The sequence below is a fragment of the Triturus cristatus genome, chromosome 12 (assembly GCF_964204655.1).
Source record: "Triturus cristatus chromosome 12, aTriCri1.1, whole genome shotgun sequence".
NCBI classification, from domain to species: domain Eukaryota; kingdom Metazoa; phylum Chordata; class Amphibia; order Caudata; family Salamandridae; genus Triturus; species Triturus cristatus.
In genome coordinates, this window is record NC_140595.1 from 10979321 (window position 1) to 11003891 (window position 24571).

General features: G+C 48.9%; 1 protein-coding gene across 1 annotated transcript in view; it reads left to right on the forward strand.

Annotated features, from left to right (window-relative positions):
* Window positions 1–404: 404 nt before the first annotated feature.
* LOC146772171 (complement factor D-like) overlaps window positions 405–24571 on the forward strand; it is a 31574-nt gene continuing 7407 nt past the window's right edge. Inside the window, exons 1-3 of the mRNA XM_085636870.1 lie at window positions 405–950; window positions 6048–6207; window positions 15307–15451. Coding sequence (XP_085492996.1) covers window positions 872–950; window positions 6048–6207; window positions 15307–15451 — 384 coding nt within the window. The 5' untranslated portion in view covers window positions 405–871. The remainder of the gene's footprint in view (window positions 951–6047; window positions 6208–15306; window positions 15452–24571) is intronic.

Genomic DNA, 24571 nt, shown 5'->3' on the forward strand with positions numbered 1-24571 from the left:
GAGCCCGAGAGGGACCCGTCTCAGCACCTGCCTTTTAGAACTGCCGGTGCTGAGCACCGGCAGGACCCGGCCCACTTAAAGCCCTGCTCCTACGTCAGCGTTTCTCAACAATAGTAAACATGCAAGTACTTTACAATACTCGACAATCGCATAGGCCTCAGAGATCCGGGGCCCTCACGGACGGATTCGGACCTCTTTCGTTGGAGATGCTGTGCCTGTCACCGGCAGGAGGCGCTCTCCTGTCTAAAACGCAGGCTCGCGGTGTTTCCTGTCTGGGAAATCCCCTGAGGATTATGGGTGACAATAGACCCCATTGATCCCAAAACACTCTCGAGGAGGAAGCCTGGCCCGGTGTGGGGGCGGGGCAGGGTTGTAATAAGCCTCCTCCAACCTTCCCTACACTTCCCCTTTCCTGGTGTATCCGCCTCGCTTCCTCTCAGCAGATAGCATTGTCTCCCTTCCTCACTCTCTGGACAGCTATTGTTCCCTCGCCACGTGTGACCGTCGGCTCTTGGGTTGCTTATTTTACAGCACCCCTTCAGACCCCACCTCCTGGGCCTTCTTATAGCAGGATCAGCCGCCCCACCCAGAAGTCACGGGAGCTGGGACTGCAGAGTCATATGGTGCTAATGCCTGCTCCAGGAGAGACCCTCGCAGAGAGATAAGGCCCGGAGAGACCCTCGCAGAGAGATAAGGCCCGGAGAGACCCTCGCAGAGAGAGAAGGCCCGGAGAGACCCTCGCAGAGAGAGAAGGCCTGCTTCTGGAGACACCCTCTCTGAGGGACAGGTGCTGTGTCTGGAGAGACCCTTCCGGAGAGACCCTCGCAGAGAGATAAGGCCTGCTGGCTCCAGGGCTCCGCATCCTACAGGCATGAAGGCTGCTTCCTCCAGGGGGGGGCCGGCGCTGGCCCTCGTCGCTCTGCTGGTCGTGATGCGGACTTCAGTTTCAGGTGCGTTATCCCTGGTCGTTCATCCTCACTGACTATGGGCAGTGACGGAGATGGGAGAAACGTGCTGCGTGGTCGCATAAACTAGCGGTCCTGGGGTGTCCGCCAGTAGGGGGCAGAGTCCTGGGTAGTGAGTCTGGCGGTCACCTACATTTATCTTTATAAAAACACTCTGCCCCAAAGAAATTGGAAACAAATGAAACGTGATAACAATCTGTAGTCTAAGAGGTAATGTGCCTGCTGCAAAGGCCAACATGTGTAATATGCAGGAAACAGGTTTCTAATCATTGTAGGCAGCTCAGCGGGTTACTGCTGTTGCTGCAGAGATCTTTGCGTTGCCTGTGGGCTCCACGTTATAATCCTTGCTCCTTGAGTTATCCTCAGGGAGTATGAAGCCTCTCTGCTGGGGCCTGAGCAGACATGGGACACGCACTGCCTGCTAGGGCGCAGCCAGTATGAAGCCTCTCTGCCGGGGCCTGCGCAGACATGGGACACGCACTGCCTGCTAGGGCGCAGCCAGTATGTAGCCTCTCTGCTGGGGCCTGAGCAGACATGGGACACGCACTGCCTGCTAGGGCGCAGCCAGTATGAAGCCTCTCTGCCGGGGCCTGCGCAGACATGGGACACGCACTGCCTGCTAGGGCGCAGCCAGTATGTAGCCTCTCTGCTGGGGCCTGAGCAGACATGGGACACGCACTGCCTGCTAGGGCGCAGCCAGTATGTAGCCTCTCTGCCGGGGCCTGAGCAGACATGGGACACGCACTGCCTGCTAGGGCGCAGCCAGTATAAAGCCTCTCTGCCGGGGCCTGCGCAGACATGGGACACGCACTGCCTGCTAGGGCGCAGCCAGTATGTAGCCTCTCTGCCGGGGCCTGAGCAGACATGGGACACGCACTGCCTGCTAGGGCGCAGCCAGTATGAACCCTCTCTGCCGGGGCCTGCGCAGACATGGGACACGCACTGCCTGCTAGGGCGCAGCCAGTATGTAGCCTCTCTGCCGGGGCCTGAGCAGACATGGGACACGCACTGCCTGCTAGGGCGCAGCCAGTATGAAGCCTCTCTGCCGGGGCCTGCGCAGACATGGGACACGCACTGCCTGCTAGGGCGCAGCCAGTATGAAGCCTCTCTGCCGGGGCCTGAGCAGACATGGGACACGCACTGCCTGCTAGGGCGCAGCCAGTATGTAGCCTCTCTGCCGGGGCCTGAGCAGACATGGGACACGCACTGCCTGCTAGGGCGCAGCCAGTATGAAGCCTCTCTGCCGGGGCCTGCGCAGACATGGGACACGCACTGCCTGCTAGGGCGCAGCCAGTATGTAGCCTCTCTGCCGGGGCCTGAGCAGACATGGGACACGCACTGCCTGCTAGGGCGCAGCCAGTATGAAGCCTCTCTGCCGGGGCCTGCGCAGACATGGGACACGCACTGCCTGCTAGGGCGCAGCCAGTATGTGGCCTCTCTGCCGGGGCCTGAGCAGACATGGGACACGCACTGCCTGCTAGGGCGCAGCCAGTATGAAGCCTCTCTGCCGGGGCCTGCGCAGACATGGGACACGCACTGCCTGCTAGGGCGCAGCCAGTATGAAGCCTCTCTGCTGGGGCCTGAGCAGACATGGGACACGCACTGCCTGCTAGGGCGCAGCCAGTATGTAGCCTCTCTGCCGGGGCCTGAGCAGACATGGGACACGCACTGCCTGCTAGGGCGCAGCCAGTATGAAGCCTCTCTGCCGGGGCCTGCGCAGACATGGGACACGCACTGCCTGCTAGGGCGCAGCCAGTATGTAGCCTCTCTGCCGGGGCCTGAGCAGACATGGGACACGCACTGCCTGCTAGGGCGCAGCCAGTATGAAGCCTCTCTGCCGGGGCCTGCGCAGACATGGGACACGCACTGCCTGCTAGGGCGCAGCCAGTATGTGGCCTCGCTGCCGGGGCCTGAGCAGACATGGGACACGCACTGCCTGCTAGGGCGCAGCCAGTATGAAGCCTCTCTGCCGGGGCCTGAGCAGACATGGGACACGCACTGCCTGCTAGGGCGCAGCCAGCATGAAGGCTCTCTGCCGGGGCCTGAGCAGACATGGGTCACGCACTGCCTGCTAGGGCGCAGCCAGTATGTGGCCTCTCTGCCGGGGCCTGCGCAGACATGGGACACGCACTGCCTGCTAGGGCGCAGCCAGTATGTGGCCTCTCTGCCGGGGCCTGCGCAGACATGGGACACGCACTGCCTGCTAGGGCGCAGCCAGTATGTATCCTTTCTGCCGGGGCCTGCGCAGACATGGGACACGCACTGCCTGCTAGGGCGCAGCCAGTATGTATCCTTTCTGCCGGGGCCTGAGCATACATGGGACACGCACTGCCTGCTAGGGCGCAGCCAGTATGTAGCCTCTCTGCCGGGGCCTGCGCAGACATGGGACACGCACTGCCTGCTAGGGCGCAGCCAGTATGAAGCCTCTCTGCCGGGGCCTGAGCAGACATGGGACACGCACTGCCTGCTAGGGCGCAGCCAGCATGAAGCCTCTCTGCCGGGGCCTGAGCAGACATGAGACACGCACTGTCTGCTAGGGCGCAGCCAGCCTTTCTGCCGGGGCCTGAGCAGACATGGGACACGCACTGCCTGCTAGGGCGCAGCCAGTATGTAGCCTCTCTGCCGGGGCCTGCGCAGACATGGGACACGCACTGCCTGCTAGGGCGCAGCCAGTATGTAGCCTCTCTGCCGGGACCTGCGCAGACATGGGACACGCACTGCCTGCTAGGGCGCAGCCAGTATGAAGCCTCTCTGCCGGGGCCTGAGCAGACATGGGACACGCACTGCCTGCTAGGGCGCAGCCAGCATGAAGCCTCTCTGCCGGGGCCTGCGCAGACATGAGACACGCACTGCGTGCTAGGGCGCAGCCAGCCTTTCTGCTGGGGCCTGCGCAGACATGGGACACGCACTGCCTGCTAGGGCGCAGCCAGTATGTATCCTTTCTGCCGGGGCCTGAGCAGACATGAGACACGCACTGCGTGCTAGGGCGCAGCCAGCCTTTCTGCCGGGGCCTGCGCAGACATGGGACACGCACTGCCTGCTAGGGCGCAGCCAGTATGTATCCTTTCTGCCGGGGCCTGCGCAGACATGGGACACGCACTGCCTGCTAGGGCGCAGCCAGTATGAAGCCTCTCTCCCGGGGCCTGAGCAGACATGCAGCACGGACAGTTGTGGGGCCTATTAAAAAAAAGGCGTTCTGGAGTACATAAAGTAATTCTCATGTACTGCTCTTTTAAGGCTGCGTCAAGTAAATAAAAATGGCGGGCACATTAGATTTAACAGACACTATGCACTATTTAATAATTCATAATCAAGTTTTGAAAAAAAAATACCACTAGTCTGTAAAAAAAGGACTGGCAAAGCCAATAAGTAAGTCTGGCATCATCGGTTGCCGACCATTGCTCTTGCCAATGCTTATTTTGTAGGTGAAAGGTTTTTGTATTTAGATAACTGAGCAGGCTGGTAGCAATGTTCAGGGGGCTGCTGGCCTCTTGTCCAGGTTAAACAAGCATTGTCATAAAGCCAAAATGTATATATATATATGTTTATGTTAAAGCACACATTGCACCGGTTGTCCCTGCACTGAAAGGGACTACTTATTGTGTGGATGTGCACACTGTGCAAGGGCAGAGTGCAATCACTCTCAGTCAGGTCAGCTGGTGGCTGAAGTGGGCTGACCCACTTTGACGTGCTGGGGGTGGCGGAGGGGGCAGTGAAATGTGAGTGACACTACAGCAGACCAATGGATGAAAAGGGGTGCCTCGAAGCCCCTAGAGCCTGTTTATTGAAAACAAAAGGCCTTGGCTAATGCCAGACTCAAAAGTGTGATTTCATTCAGGAGTTCTTGTTGATTGGTTCTTAAAAGAGGGAGCAGCCCCACCTCGCGCACACGATCTCAAGGTGTGGTCGCCTCTCTGACCTCATGTCCTGTCGTTCAGCGCTTCTCAGGTGCAGGTTTGAGCCGTAGAGGTGCGGGTGGGCGAGCAGCCAGCGCTCCGAGTTGAGTCTGCGCTGTGGGACCGCACTGCCCCATGGACTCAGACTCTCATAGCCAATTCTGCTCTTCTGTAATGTGCCGTGTGTAGCAGAAAGAGGAATAACACGAGGGGGGGGGGCATTGCTTCCTTTACTCACAAATTCTTCTGTGAATCGGCTCCATGGAGCCCGTCTGCTACAGGGCGTGAACCTGACAGGCGTGTCTGGGCCCCCGGGGAAGTCACAGAGAAGTCTGTCTCCTCTCTGAGCAGGAAGTCTGTCTCCTCTCTGAGCAGTGGCGGCTGGCATCTACAGAGAGAGGGTCGGGCCGAGTGTGTGCAAAATATTATTACAAAATATATAATAATAAAACTTACCAAATGCGACGTCCTCGCTCCAGACCTCTTCTTCATCGAGGAACTGGAACCAGATGCTGGAACTGCCTTGCCCAGTCCTGGCGCTGCTCACATGCTGCACGTGAGCTGCGCCCTGATTGGAGGGAGCGGCCTCAGACGGCGCTCCATGGCACACTGGAGGCCTGCAGTTACTCTCAACCCAGCTATCTTAAGACAGCTGGGTTGAGGAGTTTAAAGTGCACGTGCTCTTGATACATGCACAATTGTCACTTTAGCCTCATGTAATGTAACGTTTGCTTTTGTAACATGCTCACCTGTAATTTTCTCCTCAAGTAACGCTGCTGTTCCTATTGTGAAACGCTCTGACACCTTTGGGTAAAGTCCGCGCTATATAAAAACGCATAAAATAAATAAATAAAATAAACGTGTGTGGCTGGCTGACGCAAGACGGCCGGCCAAAATGACATGCACACTTTAAACAGTGCATTAGACAGCCCACCCTGCTGTCAGTCAGCAGTGGCCCCGTCCCCATCCTGACGCTCGGCTCGAGACGGGAGAATTAAAATAAAATGCTAATGAACTACCATTTCATTTCTTCTCTCTGAGGCTTAGGGGTGATTTTAAGTGGGACGACGCTCAAGCCGCCGCTGTCTCTGAGGGCAAACCTGTATGTTGGGGGGGGGGGGGGGAGTGCAGAGGTGATGTCATAAGGGTTAAAGACTCTGACTGTTCACTTTTTCTTCCTCCATAGTGGCGCAGCCCCAGGGACGGATCTTAGGCGGGGCAGAGACGAAGCCGACCCTGCGTCCCCCTTACATGGCATCCATCCAGGTGAACGAGACGCATGAGTGCGGGGGACTCCTGATGGCCCAGCAGTGGGTGCTCAGTGCGGCTCACTGCCTTCCGGAGAGGTGGGTGTGTGCGGGTGCAGACGCACCAAGATAGCCCTGCCCACCAAACATGGGCTGTTTAAATCCTCACACATCTGTGTCAAAGGCCCCATGATCCCCTCACATGAAGGAGTTACAACACCCTCACACACCTGTGCCAAAGGCGCTGTGATCCCCTCACACAAAGGAGTTATAATACCCTCACACACCTGTGTCAAAAGCCCTGTGATCCCCTCACACAAAGGAGTTATAATACCCTCACACACCTGTGTCAAAAGCCCTGTGATCCTTCAATTGAAGTAGTTATAATACCCTCAAACACCTGTGTCAAAGACCCTGTCGCACCATCACATGAAGGAGTTACAATACCCCCACACACCTGTGTCAAAAGCCCTGTGATCCCCTCACATGAAGGAGTTATAATACCCTCAACACACCTGTGTCAAAGGCCTTGTGATACCCTCACATGAAGGAGTTGCAATACCCCCACACACCTATGCCAAAGGCCCTGTGATCCCCTCAAACAAAGGAGTTATAATACCCTCACACACCTGTGTCAAAGGCCATGTGATCCCCTCACACGGAGGAGTTATAATACCCTCACACACCTGTGTCAAAAGCCCTGTGATACCCTCACACGAAGGAGTTATAATACCCTCACACACCTGTGTCAAAAGCCCTGTGAAACCCTCACACGAAGGAGTTATAATACCCTCACTCACCTGTGTCAAAAGCCCTGTGATCCCTCAATTGAAGGTGTTATAATACCCTCACACACCTGTGTCAAAGTCCTTGTGATACCCGCACATGAAGGAATTGCAATACCCTCACACACCTGTGTCAGATGCCCTGTGACACTCTCACATGAAGGAGTTATAATACCCTCACACACCTGTGTCAAAAGCCCTGTGATCCCCTCACACAGAGTTATAATACCCACACACACCTGTGTTAAAGGCCCTGTTATCCCTCAATTGAAAGAGTTATAATGCCCCCGCACACCAGTGCCAAAGGTCCTGTGATCCCCACACACAAAGGAGCTATAATCCCCTCACACACCTGTGTCAGATGCCCTGTGACACACTCACATGAAAGAGTTACAATACCCACACACCTGTGTCACATGACACTAATGAAAGAGTTCTAATGCCCTCGCACACCAGTGCCAAAGGTCCTGTGATCCCCTCACATGAAGGAGCTATAATACCCTCACACACCTGTGTCAGATGCCCTGTGACACCGTCACATGAAAGAGTTAGAATACCCCCACACCTCTGTCACATGACACTAATGAAAGAGTTATAATGCCCTTGCACGAAGAGTTATAATACCCTCACCCATCAAAAGTCTTGTGATACCCTCACATGAAGCAGTTATAATACCCTCATACACCTCCAATGATGGCTATTGTACCTTCATGTCTTAAACACCCTACAGTGCCCCCAGCCACTGTACTGAACGTGTTGTCATAATCAAATACACTTTTAATAAACACCATGCAATACTCTGCAGTTGTATGCCTTAACAACGCTTGTATTTACAGCGCATGCCTTTACCACGCATCCATTACCATGCATATGCCTTTACCACACATTGCCGCTACAACGGAAGCCATAACCATGCATATGCCTTTGCCACGCATGGCTTCACAGCGCATGGTTTGTATGTATAAGGTAAGTGAAATATATATATTACCTACTGGCAGTCGCCAGTAGGTAGTTATAGTTAGGACCCCTTTTCCATAGGAAATCCGCAACATTCTATTTTGAATAACTTTGGCGCCGGTCGACGAATCCTCGCGAATTTCTCAAAATAGGTGGGGCGCTACGCTCCGCTCCTACCCTGAAAGTCTCGGGGGGATTCGTCAAGCGGGGGCTGAGATAAAAGGGGGGTCCCAAAACGCGTTTTTCCCATGCATTTTTCCATAGGACCTTTAGACAGGGCTACAGCCCGAACGGCTGAACAGAATTACTAGAAATTTGGCAGAGAGGTAGTCCTCAGGTCAAGGAAGTGCCTTTTGTAGGTTTGGTGTAAATCTGTTCAGTAGATTTTGAGAAAATAGCCTTTAAATCAATATATATATCTGAGCCAGCTTACGGTACGCTTACCGTAAGCTTACCGTACGCGTACGGTGGCGTGCGCGAGCGCGATTCTGATTGGCTGTTACATCTAAGTAAACATTCGAATCGGTCGAAACCAGGAAGCGGCGGCCGCCATTTTCTCTCTCGCACTCTGAGGGGGGGGCAGTAAATAAAGGCAAAAAACATATAAAGGGGCTGTTTAGACAGCGCCCATGCACATAGCCATGTTAGTTGAGTCCTCAAAGGCCAAAAACGGTAAATTTTTATTTTTTGAAAATTTCGCCGATTACGCTTACCGTACGCGTACGGTGCGCTTACGCTAAAAATTTTAATAAAAACCAAAAACCTCTCTGTGCATGGCATATTATTGTCATCACTTACAAATTAAATTTAACAGATTACCTATCACAAGGAAGCGCATAATATGTCCTCCATGTGCGCACGGTGCGTAACGTGGGCACGCGGTGCGCGTAGCGCACTGCGTGCCCACCTTGCGTGTACAGCACTAACTGCGTAAAGTGGGCGCGCGGTGCGCGAAGCGCACCGCGTGCTCACCGTGCGCGCACGGTGCGCGAAGCGCACCGTGCGCGCACGGAACGAACTGCGTTAAGTGGGCGTGCACGCCACGAATGGCGTAAAGTAACTTAGCATTTAAAAAACCGTACAAATTCACTGAAAAAACCATAGGTTTCACACACGTTATAGTTAGGAATTAGCATTTAAAAAACCTTGCAAATTCACTGAAAAAACCATAGGTTTCAGACATGTTATAGTTAGCGGAAATTTTACTGATAAAAAACCAATGAAATTCCCCCGTTATAGTTAGTGCAGGCAACTATAACTCACGCGACCACAATCTTCTGCTGATGACATATGTGTCTTTATGAAAAAAAAATATTTCTAATATATGTATAGCTAAAAATTTATGGAAGAAGACATGGGCAAATAAGTGTCTAAATACAGTATTAGCATCAGCAGAGGATTGCGGTCGCGTGAGTTATAGTTGCCTGCACTAACTATAACGGGGGAATTTCATTGGTTTTTTATCAGTAAAATTTCCGCTAACTATAACATGTCTGAAACCTATGTTTTTTTCAGTGAATATATATATATATGAGAAGAAAAGGTTGCCCTTGCAGTGAGAACGCTCAAATAGGTAAGTAATGCTCTCTTTATTGAGGTCAGAAAAACGGAACACTCGACTTAGCATCAAAGTTCAAAGTTGTGATGTTTTAATTGATGTTCCAAGTTACAGACTTTGCAGAACTGCTGGTACCATAATGCATTTGCTTTAAAAGCCCATGTGGGGCGGGACTGTTCAAGATCAAAAGCAGGTGTGCTGCAAGGTTCTGTTAATTGATTATGCCTGTGAACAAGGACGATAAAGAGAGGATTACTTACCTATTTGAGCGATCTCACTGCAAGGGCAACCTTTTCTTCTCATATATATATATATATATATATATATATATATATATATATATATATATATATATATATATATATATATATATATATATATATATATATATATATATATATATATGTATATATATATATATATATGTATAAACCTCCCCATTTTTAGTTTTTACCTGCTCAGCGATTGTGGCGTGCTTGTGAAATCTCTTGTAGGTAAAACCTATTCGCTTTGCCAATGCTTCTTTTATTTACCTTTATCATCCCATACTCCTGTCCACCCCTAAACACTAACGAGAGGCTGCTTGATTTTACCAGCTGCTGTACCTGCCCGTACCTCTTCCATAAAGGCTGGTAACCTTGTGTGCTTCTCGAGTGAGTTACCAGTGTTTTGCCAAATGTAAGCGGTTGCTCAGCCGCTGAGGATGCACCACCCCATAATGCTCAGGGGGCCGCGTGGTAAGGATCAACCTACCTCATATGCGGGGAGACACAGCAGGATTGAGGACTCGAACAGCGGCAGGGGCCCAATCTAGGGCTCTATCAGGCAGTAATTGTGCGCAATATTAAAAGGACAAGAGACACTCTAACTCCCATAATGCCACAAGATGACGAGTAGCTCCAATGTAGGGCGGGACTATATAAATGCGTTGGGAGGAGGAGACCGAGCACACACCTCTCGTTGGGAGCCTTTGAGAAAGAAGAAATTCGAAACGCGTCAGGCAGCATGAGAGGCTGCTTCATTTTACCAGCTGCTGTACCTGCCCGTACCTCTTCAATAAAGGCTGGTAACCTTGTGTGCTTCCCGTGTGCTTCTCGAGTGAGTTACCAGTGTTTTGCCATATATATATATATATATATATATATATATATATATATATATATATATATATATATAAACCTCCCCATTTTTAGTTTTTACCTGCTCAGCGATTGTGGCGTGCTTGTGAAATCTCTTGTAGGTAAAACCTATTCGCTTTGCCAATGCTTCTTTTATTTACCTTTATCATCCCATACTCCTGTCCACCCCTAAACACTAAATAAAACCTTACCAACAATACCCTTACCCACGCTTAAACCCTAAAAACACCCTTACCAACCTATACCCTTACCCACCCCTAAACCCTAAAAACACCCCTACCACCCAATACCTTCACCCACCCTAAGCCCTAAAAACATCTTTACCAGCATATCCCCATATCTACCCCTAAAGCCTAACAACAAGATTATCACCCCATAGCCCTACCCAGCCCTAATCCCTAAAAATAGCCCTGCCACCCAATCCGCCCACCCACCCATAGATATATAATCACTGCAAAAAACAAAGGTTAAACGGTTGTTATAGTTAGGAAATAGAATTTTTAAAAACCTTAGAAATTCTATAGGTGACATGGTAATTGTAGTTAGGCTCAGATTTAACTTTTATAAAACCAGTTAAATTCAGCTGTTATAGTTACCTGAGCTAACTATAACTTACGCCCCCGCAATGCACTGCTTATGACCTCACATATTACATCACTCATGACATGGTCAGTGACATACATCACTGATGACATCATCCACAGAAGCACTCACACATGCCTATAGAACCTCTCATATACCCACCCACGTACGTACTATGCATATAAAATAGATATGTCATTACTGTATAATGCTATTGATTCTCTGTCCTTCAGCTCAGACAAATGCAAAAAGTAAAAAAATACCAAAATACCGGTCTGTTTGATTTGCGTGCATGCCTTCCTTAAAAACTTTTTTAAAAAGATGGATTTACACAGCGAAAAAGGCCAGTTACACTTAAAGGGATTAGTGTAAAAATGTGGTCCTGAAGAAAGCCGACCGACCCACACTGGCGATTCTAACGGCTGAAACATGTCAACCTCAGATGTATAGGGTCACTACTCCTCTATGACATCGTACTGTTTTTAATCTTGCTAATGGACCACCATTAAAAAAGTAGCAGGATCCAGTATGCAATTTCAATTTCTTCTCACAATCCCTAAAACCACAGAGCCAAAGAACTCCACTTACAAAGTTTTGAGCCCGTCCCCCCACACATGGTGAGCGGGACGAGGGTCCGATGATGAAGCAAGCCATAGGTGGTACCTGTGGGCGATGACCCTAAAATATATCCCAGAAGGGCACAGTGATTTTCACCGATTTACCCAGGTGAACCATCCTACACCAGAGTGAGACAGTGCCAACGCAACATTCTATCTTGTGGATAGTAATCGGATCCAACAAAATAAGGTAACCCTCCTCGAGTATTGTTGCATATGAAAAGGGAAGCTGAGGGTAAGCCTTACTGATACTTCTCACTCCTCCTAATTGTTGTCCTATTCCTACCCTACCCCCTTTTCTTTTTTTCTGCATTTGTTTTTGAAGTCCTAAAATGGCTCCCAACACTTTCTGGTTGAAGTGTTGTCAGTCAATCAGAGTTCTGCAGATTTCTGCACGAGTTTGTCATTATTTGCAAAGGCTTCGTGATCGTAGATATACAAATTTGGATTTCCCTTAGTTTCTCGCAAACTACTGAAGGGATTTACACCAAAAAAACTGAAAGCGTAATCTGCAGACCAAAACTGCCCTTTCTGACAAATTTGGTGTAAATTCTGTCCAGCGGTTAGGGTTGCAGGCGTGTCTAAAGACTGTACGGGAATTAACATGGGAAACACACTTTTTTTGACCCCCCCTTTTTTTTCTCCCCAGCTTAACGGATCGCCCCAAAACTTTCCATGTACAACAAGATTCACCGGGGCACTTGTTGGGGGGAAATTTTGTGAAGATTCGTCAAATGATGGCAAAGATATACCCGAGTCAAAAAACACTTTTCCTATGGAAACATGGTCTCAACTATAACTACCTACTGGCAACCGCCAGTAGGTTATATATATATATATACACACACACAGACATACTTGCCTTATACATACTTACCATGCAATGTAAAGGCGTGCGTTGTAAAGGCATATTCGTGGTAAAGGCATTGTGTGCTCCAGGCATTACGTTGTAATGCCCACGTTGTAAAGGCTGTTTCCCATACTCGCTGTAATGAGGGCCTGTAACACCCCTACACCTGTTAGAAACACACAGTTGTACCATCCAGCACAAAAGGAAGGCCCCGTCTTACACTCACGTGCATGTAGTGAACATCCTGTAGTAATCACATTTGCCTTCAGTGAACAAGGCACTGTGCTCTCATACTGCTGCAAATAAGGCCCCATCATACCTGTAATGGCCGTCCTACAATAATCACACATACCTGTAATGAATATCCTATAATAACACACACACCTTTAAGGGACACTGTACAATACTCTTACTCACCTGTAATGAAGGCCTATAATTCTCTCACACCTGTAAAATACACCATTTGGTACCCCCAAACACCTGTAATGAAGGCCCAATCATACCCCAGCTGACCTGCAATGAACATCCCACAGCAATCACAGGCCCTGTAATGAATACCGCGTGATAACCCCACACACCTCATGGTGTCATCCCATGAGGTCATCAATGAAGGGTTATGTGAGAGTGATGGTGGCTGAGGGGCACTCTGTATGCTGCTGAGGTCATAGATGACGGGTTATGTGAGAGTGATGGTGAGTCTGGGGCACTCTGTATGCTGATGAAGTCATCGATGAAGAGTTATGTGAGAGTGATGGTGACTGAGGGGCTCTCTGTATGCTGCTGAGGTCATCGATGAAGGGTTATGTGAGAGTGATGGTGGCTGAGGGGCACACTGTATGCTGCTGAGGTCATTGATGAAGGGTTATGTAAGAGTGATGGTGACTGAGGGGCACTCTGTATGCTGCTGAGGTCATAGATAAGGGATTATGTGAGAGTGATGGTGGCTGAGGGGCACTCTGTATGCTGCTGAGGTCATCGATGAAGAGTTATGTGAGAGTGATGGTGACTGAGGGGCACTGTATTCTGCTGAGGTCATCGATGAAGAGTTATGTGAGAGTGATGATGACTGAGGGGCACTCTGTCTGCTGCTGAGGTCATCGATGAAGGGTTATGTGAGAGTGATGGTGACTGAGGGGCACTCTGTATGCTGCTGAGGTCATAGATAAGGGAATATGTGAGAGTGATGGTGACTGAGGGGCTCTCTGTATGCTGCTGAGGTCATCGATGAAGGGTTATGTGAGAGTGTTGGTGGCTGAGGGGCACTCTATATGCTGCTGAGGTCATAGATGAAGGGTTATGTGAGAGTGATGGTGACTGAGGGGCACTGTATGCTGCTGAGGTCAACGATGAAGAGTTATGTGAGAGTGATGGTGACTGAGGGGAACTCTGTATGCTGCTGAGGGGATGTATGTCGTTACAACGCACACTTTTACAACGCATGCACTTACAACGCAAAATCCATTACAACGCATTCCATTACAACGCATGACACTACAATGCATTTTTAAAAACTACCTTTACAACGCATTCCATTACAACGCATACTACCTTTACAACGCATACCATTACAACGCATAATATTAAATTGCATTTAAGGTAAGTATTAGATAGTATAGGGGTAAAAATTGCTATTCTAACTCCAGGGGGTGCAACAGTAGGGTAAGTGTTGGATAGTATAGGGGTAAAAATTACTATTCTAACTCCAGGGGGTGCAACAGTAGGGTAAGTGTTGGATAGTATAGGGGTTAAAATTACTATTCTAACTCCAGGGGGTGCAACAGTAGGGTAAGTGTTGGATAGTATAGGGGTAAAAATTACTATTCTAACTCCAGGGTGTGCAACAGTAGGGTAAGTGTTGGATAGTATAGGAGTAAAAATTGCTATTCTAACTCCAGGGGGTGCAACAGTAGGGAAAGTGTTGGATAGTATAGGGGTAAAAATTGCTATTCTAACTCCAGGGGGTGCAACAGTAGGGTAAGTGTTGGATAGTATAGGGGTAAAAATTACTATTCTAACTCCAGGGGGTGCAACAGTAGGGTAAGTGTTGGATAGTATAGGGGTAAAAATTACTATTCTAACTCCAGGGGGTGCAACAGTAGGGTAAGTGTTAGATAGTATAGGGGTAAAAATTACTATTCTAACTCCAGGGGGTGCAACAGTAGGGTAAGTGTTGGATAGTATAGGGGTAAAAATTACTATTCTAACTCCAGAGGGTGCAACAGTAGGGTAAGTGTTGGATAGTATAGGGGTAAAAATTACTATTCTAACTCCAGGGGGTGCAACAGTAGGGTAAGTGTTGGATAGTGTAGTGTAATATTATGCGTTGTAATGGTATGCGTTGTAAAGGTAGTATGCGTTGTAATGGAATGCGTTGTAAAGGTAGTTTTTAAAAATGCGTTGTAGTGTCATGCGTTGTAATGGAATGCGTTGTAATGGATTTTGCGTTGTAAAAAATGCGCTGTAAGTGTAGTGCGTTGTAAAAGTTGCGTTGTAAAGGTTGTTCCCCCTGCTGAGGTCATCAATGAAGGGGTATTTGAGAGTGATGGTGGCTGAGGGGCACTCTGTATGCTGCTGAGGTCATAGATAAGGGATTATGTGAGCGTGATGATGGATACAACTGAGTTCCCAGATAGAGGTTGAGCGAAAGCTGTTTCTGGTTCAGTGTCTGAGGCTCTTTCCATTGCTGACTCATTCTCTTTCCCTTGAACAGCGATTCTTCGAGACTCCGCGTCCTCCTGGGGGCGCACTCCCTCACAGAGCCAGAGCCCTCCAAACAGTACTTCGAGATCCGGAAGCTGGTCGCCCACCCTAACTACACCACAGTCAACAACCACAACGACATCCTCTTGCTTCAGGTAAGTCTTGCGGACACTTAAGCGAAATTGAGATAAGGAATTCAAAAACAAAGGGAATCTAGCAATTCAAAAACAAATTGAAAATTATTTTTTTTAAAAGGTATCAACAATTTAAAAACAAAGAGTAATCAACAATTCAAAAACAAACCGTAACCGCTCGAAGCCAGGGTGGAAATATTTAGATTTAATATGTTATAAGAAATCCTGCCGGGGTGTGTTTCACTCTTCTATGTGCTTGCTCAATGCAACATAATAACATTTTAGGTCTCGGCTCTGGACAGCGCACGTGCTGTCTCGAAGAGACATGTTGTATATACTTTGTCGGCTTCTGCCCACCCATAGGCTTCCCTTTCGCGGGCTCCATCATCGCTCGGACACTCTTTCTCCCCATTCGTCCAAGGAATGCATGCATCATGTCTCTTCCTGTGTTTAGCCCTCTCTGAGAGCATTGAGCAATTACTACTATCCAACCTCCGCTCCCATTTTAGCAAATACATTCATAACTACTTTTTTCTTTGATTTGGAGCACTTTACATGAGTGCTTATTTTTTCACTTGCTCCAAGCTCTGTTGCTCTGTTTATGTAAACAGGGCTCTAATTCCTGTTCTTATTTCATTACAAATGCGGCAGCGATTGGAGATCTGAAGCTGCAACAGGTTTGTGCCATATGCCTGTTCTGTTTTCTTTGTGTTTTGAAACGCTGCAGCTAACAAGCGGTGCCGTATTTTAACCTTCACTTTTTTGTAATGGGTCTAGTACGCTTTCTGATAAAAAATACATCGAAGCTGTGAAACACGTGATTTAACTGCATCCATAAACTGAGGCAGAGGAGCGCTTTATTGTGTCTCGCAGCTCTTGCATACGGGTCTACTGGGAACGCAGACTGTAATAAATGCTGAACCCACTGTAAAGACGGGACTGGAGGAAACGGTTTTCTTTTGCAAAGCAACGACCTCTGAGATACTCAGATTTTCTATTATATAAAAATAATTTGTGTTTCACATTCATTTACATAAATATCACACTCCTGTATTTTTAGTAATCGTAAAATAGAAAGTGTCTTGGTATTCCTTCTCTACCCTTTCCATTTGACACTGAGACCGTTTTCTGAGATAACAGACCAACTGGCACATGCATCAACAATGCCATTTGCGATTCCTTAATAGCGAAAAATAAGGATTCGCTAATAAGGAATAGCAAAAGGCTATGCATGTAGAAATCGCTTACAAAATAGCGATTTCTAAACATTCCTTAATTGCTACTCGCAAATTGCGAGTCGCAATTAAGGAATACCTCCCCATTGATTCCTATGGGCCTAGAGGCCCATAGGAATGAATGGGAGGACTTTCTCAATTTGCTAATCTCAATTAGAGAATCGCAAATTGCTCATGCTATTTCAAGGGTGCCAGGCCGTCAAAAGACACCCTGTTGCACCCCTGAAATCTGCATATGAATACATCTTGCACACACACATGCCCCAAGGGCATGTGTGTGTGTAAAATGGAACTTTGAAAAATGCACTTTAGTGCATTTTTCAAAGTTTTTGCAAATTACCATGAAGTTCAACTTCATGGTAATTTGCTCCCCCTATTAGCGAAATCGCTAATTTTTAAACTTTCATGCATTGCATTTAAGGAATCTCAATTTGGGATTCCTTAAATGCAATCGCAATTTAAGGAATCGCTATTCAGAGATTCCTTAAATAGTGATTTTTGCATTTGGGATGATGCATCCCAAATGCAAAAATACCGGTCGCAAAGGGGCAGATTCTGCTAATCTGCCCGTTTGCGAGCAGTTTTCTCGTTGATGCATGTGGCAGCAAATTGTCTCACACTCAGAAGCGACCGAACGTTGCCGCCATCTAGTCACTGGGTGATTTTTATTCTCCTATAGTACAGTCACTATGGAAACAAACATACCGCTTGCGTTTTACCGGAAGATGGCAGAGAGAAATTTATGGTCTGGGCATGAAGTAAAACCAGAACCAGCTTTATGCTTCTGATTTATACTATATGACTCTTCCTTTGACTTCCAATCAGTTTTTTTTCCTTCTAAAGACATCATTATTTCCTGGTACGTCCTATGTTTATGAGTGTAGCCAATGTCCGTCTTTTGTTGCGATTGCGCCTAGGACCTAACTGATTGCTGACGCTCCTTGGGGAGTCAGCTGTGGGTGCCTGAGCTTCAGTGTTTTCATACAGCGCTGCATTCAGAGCTTTCAGGTAGATGCTTAGTGTCACTTTGTGTTAAAGTAGGCAACGGCACAAGATTGTGTGTTTTATGTGTCTATTATAATACACTCTCACTTTGTGCACAACTAGATGTTCATTATTTCTCTACGTTTCTATATTCACACTCGTGCCAGGCTACAATTGTGTTGTCACATAAATACAAAACATTGCATCATTGTGTTCGGATATATACATCGCCTACGGGCTTTCGTTCAGGCAGATACAACGTGTGCTCAGAGAGATATATTGGCATCCACTGTTACGCAAACAAACAGGTAAATAAAGTTCCTATTTCTTAATCAGGAAACACATCTTGAGAATGTGTGTGTTTAAAGAAAAATACACAGATCATCGTGCATAGCTCCCAAGTTTTTACTTTACATATGGGTGTGTGGTTGGGCCCAGTGGATTTGTTGTCCAAAGTGGTAGCTGTGTCCACCTCTCTGTGTGTAAAAACAGAGGTGATTGGTACAGAAGGGATGCTGTTTATACCTCAGCAGCGGCTTATCAACATTGCCTGCCCAAGGTGAATACAGGGTATCTTTACAGAGCAAATATAGGCAAGACTATGTCAGAGAGTCCTTTTAAATCTATCAGTTTTGTGTAACACAATGCCACAACACACAAAACCGTGCCATATAATTCCACTACACATACCTCTACTCAACACCACACAATTCCAATCCATTCCATGCCACAATGAACAATTCAAATCCAACCCTCATAATTCCACTCCACTCCACACCACATACATCCATTCCACACATAGCTAAAAAACATTGACAACGCCTAACGCTCTCGGATTGCGGCGACCTATTGGCTTTACCAGTGCCTGTTTTCACTGGCATGAATCCCTCTACAGGTTGCTGTAATGTTATAGATACATTTTCAGTGATTTGTTTTGATAATCAGCAGACAAGAGACTTTATTCGATATAGCTCTAAAATAAGAGTTATGAAGATGATAATTTTGACAAAGTACGTAAGTGAAGTGAATTGTCCTAAATGTCAAAATTATGTTTAGTTCCAGGCAACAGCATAAGAAGGCGTATCCACCTATTCAACGTTAACTATCCTAACCACCCAGCGACCATTATCCACCTCTTGTACATCTCAGGTCCCCATTTCTCTTTCATTATTTGATGATGTTTCTGTTTCATCAGGTCTCTGAGCATTACCTGCCATCAGCATGTTTCCTAGGAGACCCTTTTCACCTTTATCCCTGCATTTCCTTTCGCCCGGGGCCGTACAGTTTTCATTCTTCACCTGTTGGGATATGCAGAGGACTGATCAATTTTCTTCTTTATCGTGAAGCCCTAATGCTCTCAGGTGTCTGGGAGAGGTTAGGCTAATACAATCCCTAGCAAGATACTAAACACTGGCTCCCTGGATCTTCGTGTACCGGTGTTTATCCCAGCTTCTTATTTCCCAATAGGGACTAAACCTTTTGTAGCCGTAATGTGTGCCCTGGTTTCCCCATAGAGGCGTGTTTCGCCACTAGTAGCAGGAAGGAAATGGTTTTACCTTTCATACTAAGCAGTAGATAGATGTCCGACGAGGGTACCCCCAGTGGGATCATCGTTGGACATCTGGCCAGATTAGATCCTAGATCGCTTTTATACTCTCCGGTTCCTTGTTCCAATAATCCTGTAATTGGCGACAACTCCACAAGATCTATATGATGTAAAGAATTACCTATAAAACTATTTTATGGTATAATATGTTTCATTCCTCTGTGCCTGCCTAGTGAAATTGATGCATCTCTAAGGATCTGCCCTCTTGATCTTCATGTATCCTTATCCCAGTTCCTTTTCCTTCTGCCCCTGCTATCAGATAGAGACTTCTGGCCACAGATTCCTTAGCTTTTCAATTTCCCCAAGCTTCAGACTGGATCTGGAAGATTTTACGTGAGTAGTACCCCTGCGCACCGGTAGGTGGCTTCGATCAGCTCTGCGTCCATCGTCAACATCGTCCATGCCAGAAGTGACGTTGCGGTGCCTATATATGTGCCAACCAGACGTTTTGTTGACTGTGAGGTCTTACCTCCTGGTGTGTCGAGGATGTCATCGCACAAGTCTGGTTTTAAGCCCTGCGGCGCCTGTCACGACCAATGTCTCTGACGGACCCACAATGTGTCTCTCTGTGGTGCCTGGAATAAGACCATGACTCCAAGTCATACCCCGATTGCCGGGCCATGGTCCCGAGGGCTTTGAGGGAACGGTCCCTGAAGCTGCTAATGGCCAGCCACATGACTCTGTGTAAATTGAGGTCCCAGTCGAGGGGAAGGTCCTGTGATCGTTCACAGAGCCCACAGTCTTCTTCATCCCATTGGAAGTCCTCGGGACACTCAGGTAAGAGGCATAAGAAAAAGGGCAAGAAGTCAAAGTGCTCTTTAACTTCTCCTCATCTGTCGGCAGGTGAGATGAGGGAGCCTCGGCGTTCTATGCCTCGTTCCCGGAACTGCGCCTGCGCCCTCTCCGCACCTCCCTAAGTTTCCACGATCCGGAGCGACCCCCGCCTAACTGAAGGAGTTCTATGAGGCCATGCATCTCATATTTGGGGGACCTGACCCCTCCAATGCGCATTCGGACCCTGCGGAGTCAGGGGGGCCCTTCTGATTCCACGCCAGCAGCTTCGGCTCCGGTTCCAGGGGGCCACCAAGGATCCACTCCTGGATCCGGACCGATACCAGTTGTACCATCTCAACCTTCCCCAGCACCAGCCCCGATGCTGATTCTCCCAGTGCCTCCCTCCCACCCCCTGTTGGCAACATGGAGCGGGATGGGCGTCGGCCAACTCAGGCAAGAGCCCTGCCTCGTAGATCGGAGCCTGAGCGTTATTCTCTTGGGCTCGGCCTCAGGGAAGACTGGGAGGGGTCACTGGACCCTTTAGTATACCAGCCTTATGAGGGCTAACAGAGTATGGACTGGAGTGAGGAACCGGGTGAGGCCAGCGGCCTGGATACTTCTCCAGATGCTGGTTTGTTTTCTTTCCCTACCATGGCTACGGAGGAGGGAGCTTCCTACCCAATGGTGGTGCAGAGGGCAGCTGAGGTCCGTGAACTTCAGCCACCCACGGTGGCAATCAAGACTAATCTCTTGACAGAGGTACTGCACCTGAGAGTCTCCACATCTGAACCCCTACTCCTGTTCAATAATGCCCTCACTGACATCCTTAGGGTACCTAGTCCAAACCCAGCACAGGGGCTCCTGGGAATCAGATGACTGCCCTCCGCCATCGCCCTGCACCTGAGGACCAAACTTACTCACGCAACACCCTGCCCCTGAGAGTTTGGTAGCCTCAACTTCCCAAAGCGCTTTCCCCACAGCGCCAAGAGGCTGAATTCATTTGGAAAGAAGATGTTTTCTTTTGCTAGCCTAGCATTGCAGTCTGTGAACACCACACGCCTTTTGGGCCGTTATTCCCACACTTTGTTGGATACGGTTGCACAAGATTTGCACAGGTCTAGGAGGAGGCCCTGGCTGTACTCTACCAAGTTGTCATCAATGGGAGAAATGCAGTAAAGTTCATAATTCGATGCAGACTTGACATGAATGACTCGCTAGCAGAACAGTTTCCATGACAGTGGCCCTTGGGTGCCACGCGTAGCTGAGGACGACTGGCTTTTCAAGGGATGTCCAAGCTTCCCGTATCGACGTGCCCTTTGATGGCACCCATCTCTTCTGCCACAAGGCAGATTCAGCATTCAAGCACTTCTCCTGCTACAGCTAGGTCCTTAGGCCTCTCTGCGGCCGCACATCCACCTCAATCTGCCTTTTTCTCCTTTCGTGGCTACAGAAGGGGCTTTCAGCTGCGTCAATTCCTGCCCAGTCATCACGCATGCTTCCCAGCCTCTGAGTAGATGAGAGCACGGTACCCAAAGACCTTGTGGGTCAGGTAGCCAGCGGTCTGGTCAGTCTGCCACACCCCTAACTGCAACAGCCTCCAAACACTCCTAGTCTGCCCCATTGCCACCATGGCACCCATTTGGCAGCAGGATTTACCCTCACCTGCCCCACTGGTGAATGAGACCTTGCGCAACCTCCGATTGGAGCCGCCATTTATTAACCGCCAGGCATCTTCAGCTGAGTTCGTCCACTCTGGCATTCCGAGAGCCCAACAGGACTCTTCTCTTTTCCATTTTAACCACATCTGTAATATATTGTATCTGATAGCTGTTGTCACACGTTTCTCCACCCATTATAAACCGTGTTTGAGTGGGTTGTATCAGGTCGGGCAGCAGCTTGTCCGATGTGGTCGCGAATAATTTCACAAAGAGCTTGACGTGAAGATTAAGTAAGGTGGGTCTACATGCTTGACATAGGGTCTGATCTTTACCTAGTTTACGAAACAAGCTGATATATGCCTCAGGCCTGGCTGATGGGTGGGACGCCCTTCAGATCATGGGATTTTTTGATGGTTTCAAACAGCAAGGGTGTGAGTTTTTAGTAAAGCTTAGCGTGAGGGCATCTGGGCCTGGCGCCGTTGTGAGCTGGTACATTATATCACCAGTAAGATGTCTCATAGCAGCTGGTCATGTCAAGTTTATCCGTATCTTTGTCAGATATGACCGATAGAGGAATATCTGTGAGGCGGCTTCTCCTGCCTTCTTCTCCACATGTATCTGTGGTGTATAAGTCCGTGAAGTGTCTGTAGGAGAGTAGGATCTGCTTCATATGGTTACCCCCACTTTTTGCTGATGTTTCACTGCTATTCAGGACCCCAGCCTAGCTGCTTCCTCTCTAAATTGATTCCATGTACCTTAGGTACACTCCAGATTGGATTCTGGGGTGCCCTTATAAGTCCTTAGTTTATGGTATACTATGTACCCAGGGCATAGGTACCCCAGAGGCCTACCAGGGGCTGCAGCATGTATTATACCACCCCTGGGAAGCCCTCCAAAATGACACAACAGGTCTGCTACTGCAGCCTGGGTAAGGTGGTGCATGCACCCCTTACTGAGATATAGGTTCACTATATCTCACCCTATCACTGCACATATAAACCTATCAGTCACCCCTATGGCAGGCCTTATCAATCCTGAAGGCAGGGTGCTGGGTTTTGTGTGAGAGGGTGCCCATGCATGAGCAGAGCCACTCTGCAGCCTTCGGAATCTATTCTCCGGGGTTTTCTGGGATGCAGCCTGACCATATACTCTTACGTGCATTATAACCAAACGGTAAATGCTAACTTAGGGATGGCTGCACGGAAACATGTCGTGTTTGGTGTCAAACACCTTGGAATCATACCCCCACACCAGTAACTGGTGTGGGAGTATGATCCCACCCTTCTAGAGGGAGAGACATGACAGCACCGGTGTACCCGGTACCAGCTAACAGAGCCCTGGCATCACAAAATGGATGCTGCCAGCCACAAACACAAGTCTGGCCTCCAGCTGATGACCGAAACTCCAGCAGGTGAGGCATGGACAATAGGTTTCCTGTCACAGGGAGGTGTTACCACCTCCCAGACAGGCCTTAGTGTATTAGGGCTGGGTGGGAGCACTCTAGGAGTGCTTTGAAGTCTGCACTGGGGGCACATTTGGTGTTCCTGTGCATAGTCCAGCTAAAACCGGTTGCAGGGGCTGCCAGCCCCTGCTCTGGCACAAACTGGACAAAGTTAATGGGTGTAGCCACCCCTCTTTCCTGACCCTCCCATAGGTTGGTCCCCAGAGTATGTCCAACCCCTTCCTTGGGTATAAGAAAGGAACCCCTGGCTACAGGATTTTAGATTACACCTGGACGAAACTCTGATACAGACATCCCGGAACTTCGACGATCTACACGACTAGATGACTGAAGAATCTCCCTTGGAGTAAAGGAGTTACTCCCCTGCTTGGCAGGCACCAAAGATGCATCTGTCCGGTCTGCATCTCCGAAGCTCCCGCCGGACTCCTAAGAATTTGCAACACAGGAGGTGGGTTTCCAGACTTCCCAGAGGCTGACCCGAGTCTCCAGCAAAGCTGAGACCCGTAGCCCTCATGGGTATCGTGGAACCGGAACCCCTGGACACTGTGCACATTTGCAAGTGCATCAGCTTCTCGACGTCCTTTGAGGCTGTGCATTGGGTTACTTGTAGCCCAGATCCCGAGCACCTTTTACCCTGAAGATTGCTGGCCTACACTCCACGAGTGTTCCGTGTGCCCGCCCTTTGTGTTTTCGCTCGAGGCTCCTTTTCTATCCCTGGTCCATTGACTAGTGGGTCCCTGTGAAGGCAACTTTAATTGGGCTTCCCTGGTTGCTACAGATGTGCCCTGACTCTCCATCACTTGGGGAGTCCCCAGGACCTTGCTGGTCCGCACTGAAACATCTTTCCTCTTCCTGCATGGGTTGCTGTTGCCAAGGCTTGTTGTGTCCAATCCGGGCACCGAGGCTGCAGCACTCGACATCCTTTGTGGCACAGCTCGAATCCAGCTCCTGGTCATCCTCGACGCCTCCTGGTCCTCGTGGCTGAAGAGTCAAGCTTCTTCTCCTCGCACCTGAAGCACCCGACATCGGTGGGCATTCGACTATTGTACCCCTGGTCACTGGCAAGTGACCCAGACTCTGTCCCCTCTGCTTTCAGGTTCTTCACATCTTCGATCCAGGCTTGGATCCCTTCGGACACATCTCCTCTTCCCGACAGCAGCACTTTTCAGCAAGCTGCCATTGAAAACGAAGACGCGACCCAATACCATTTGACACCTATGCACCCGGCTTCCCTGGGTGAGGTAACACGAGTACTCCACTGCTCCCGTGGGTGTTGGCCCTAGAACCATCTAAGTCCAAAAGGGTTTGTTCCAAGTCCACTCCTAAGTGTCCTTAATCTTTAAATTTCCAACCGCGACTTTCCCCACAGAAGCTAATGGAGCACGCAGCTGTGTTCTCACACTGCACATGTCCCCCGTGGGT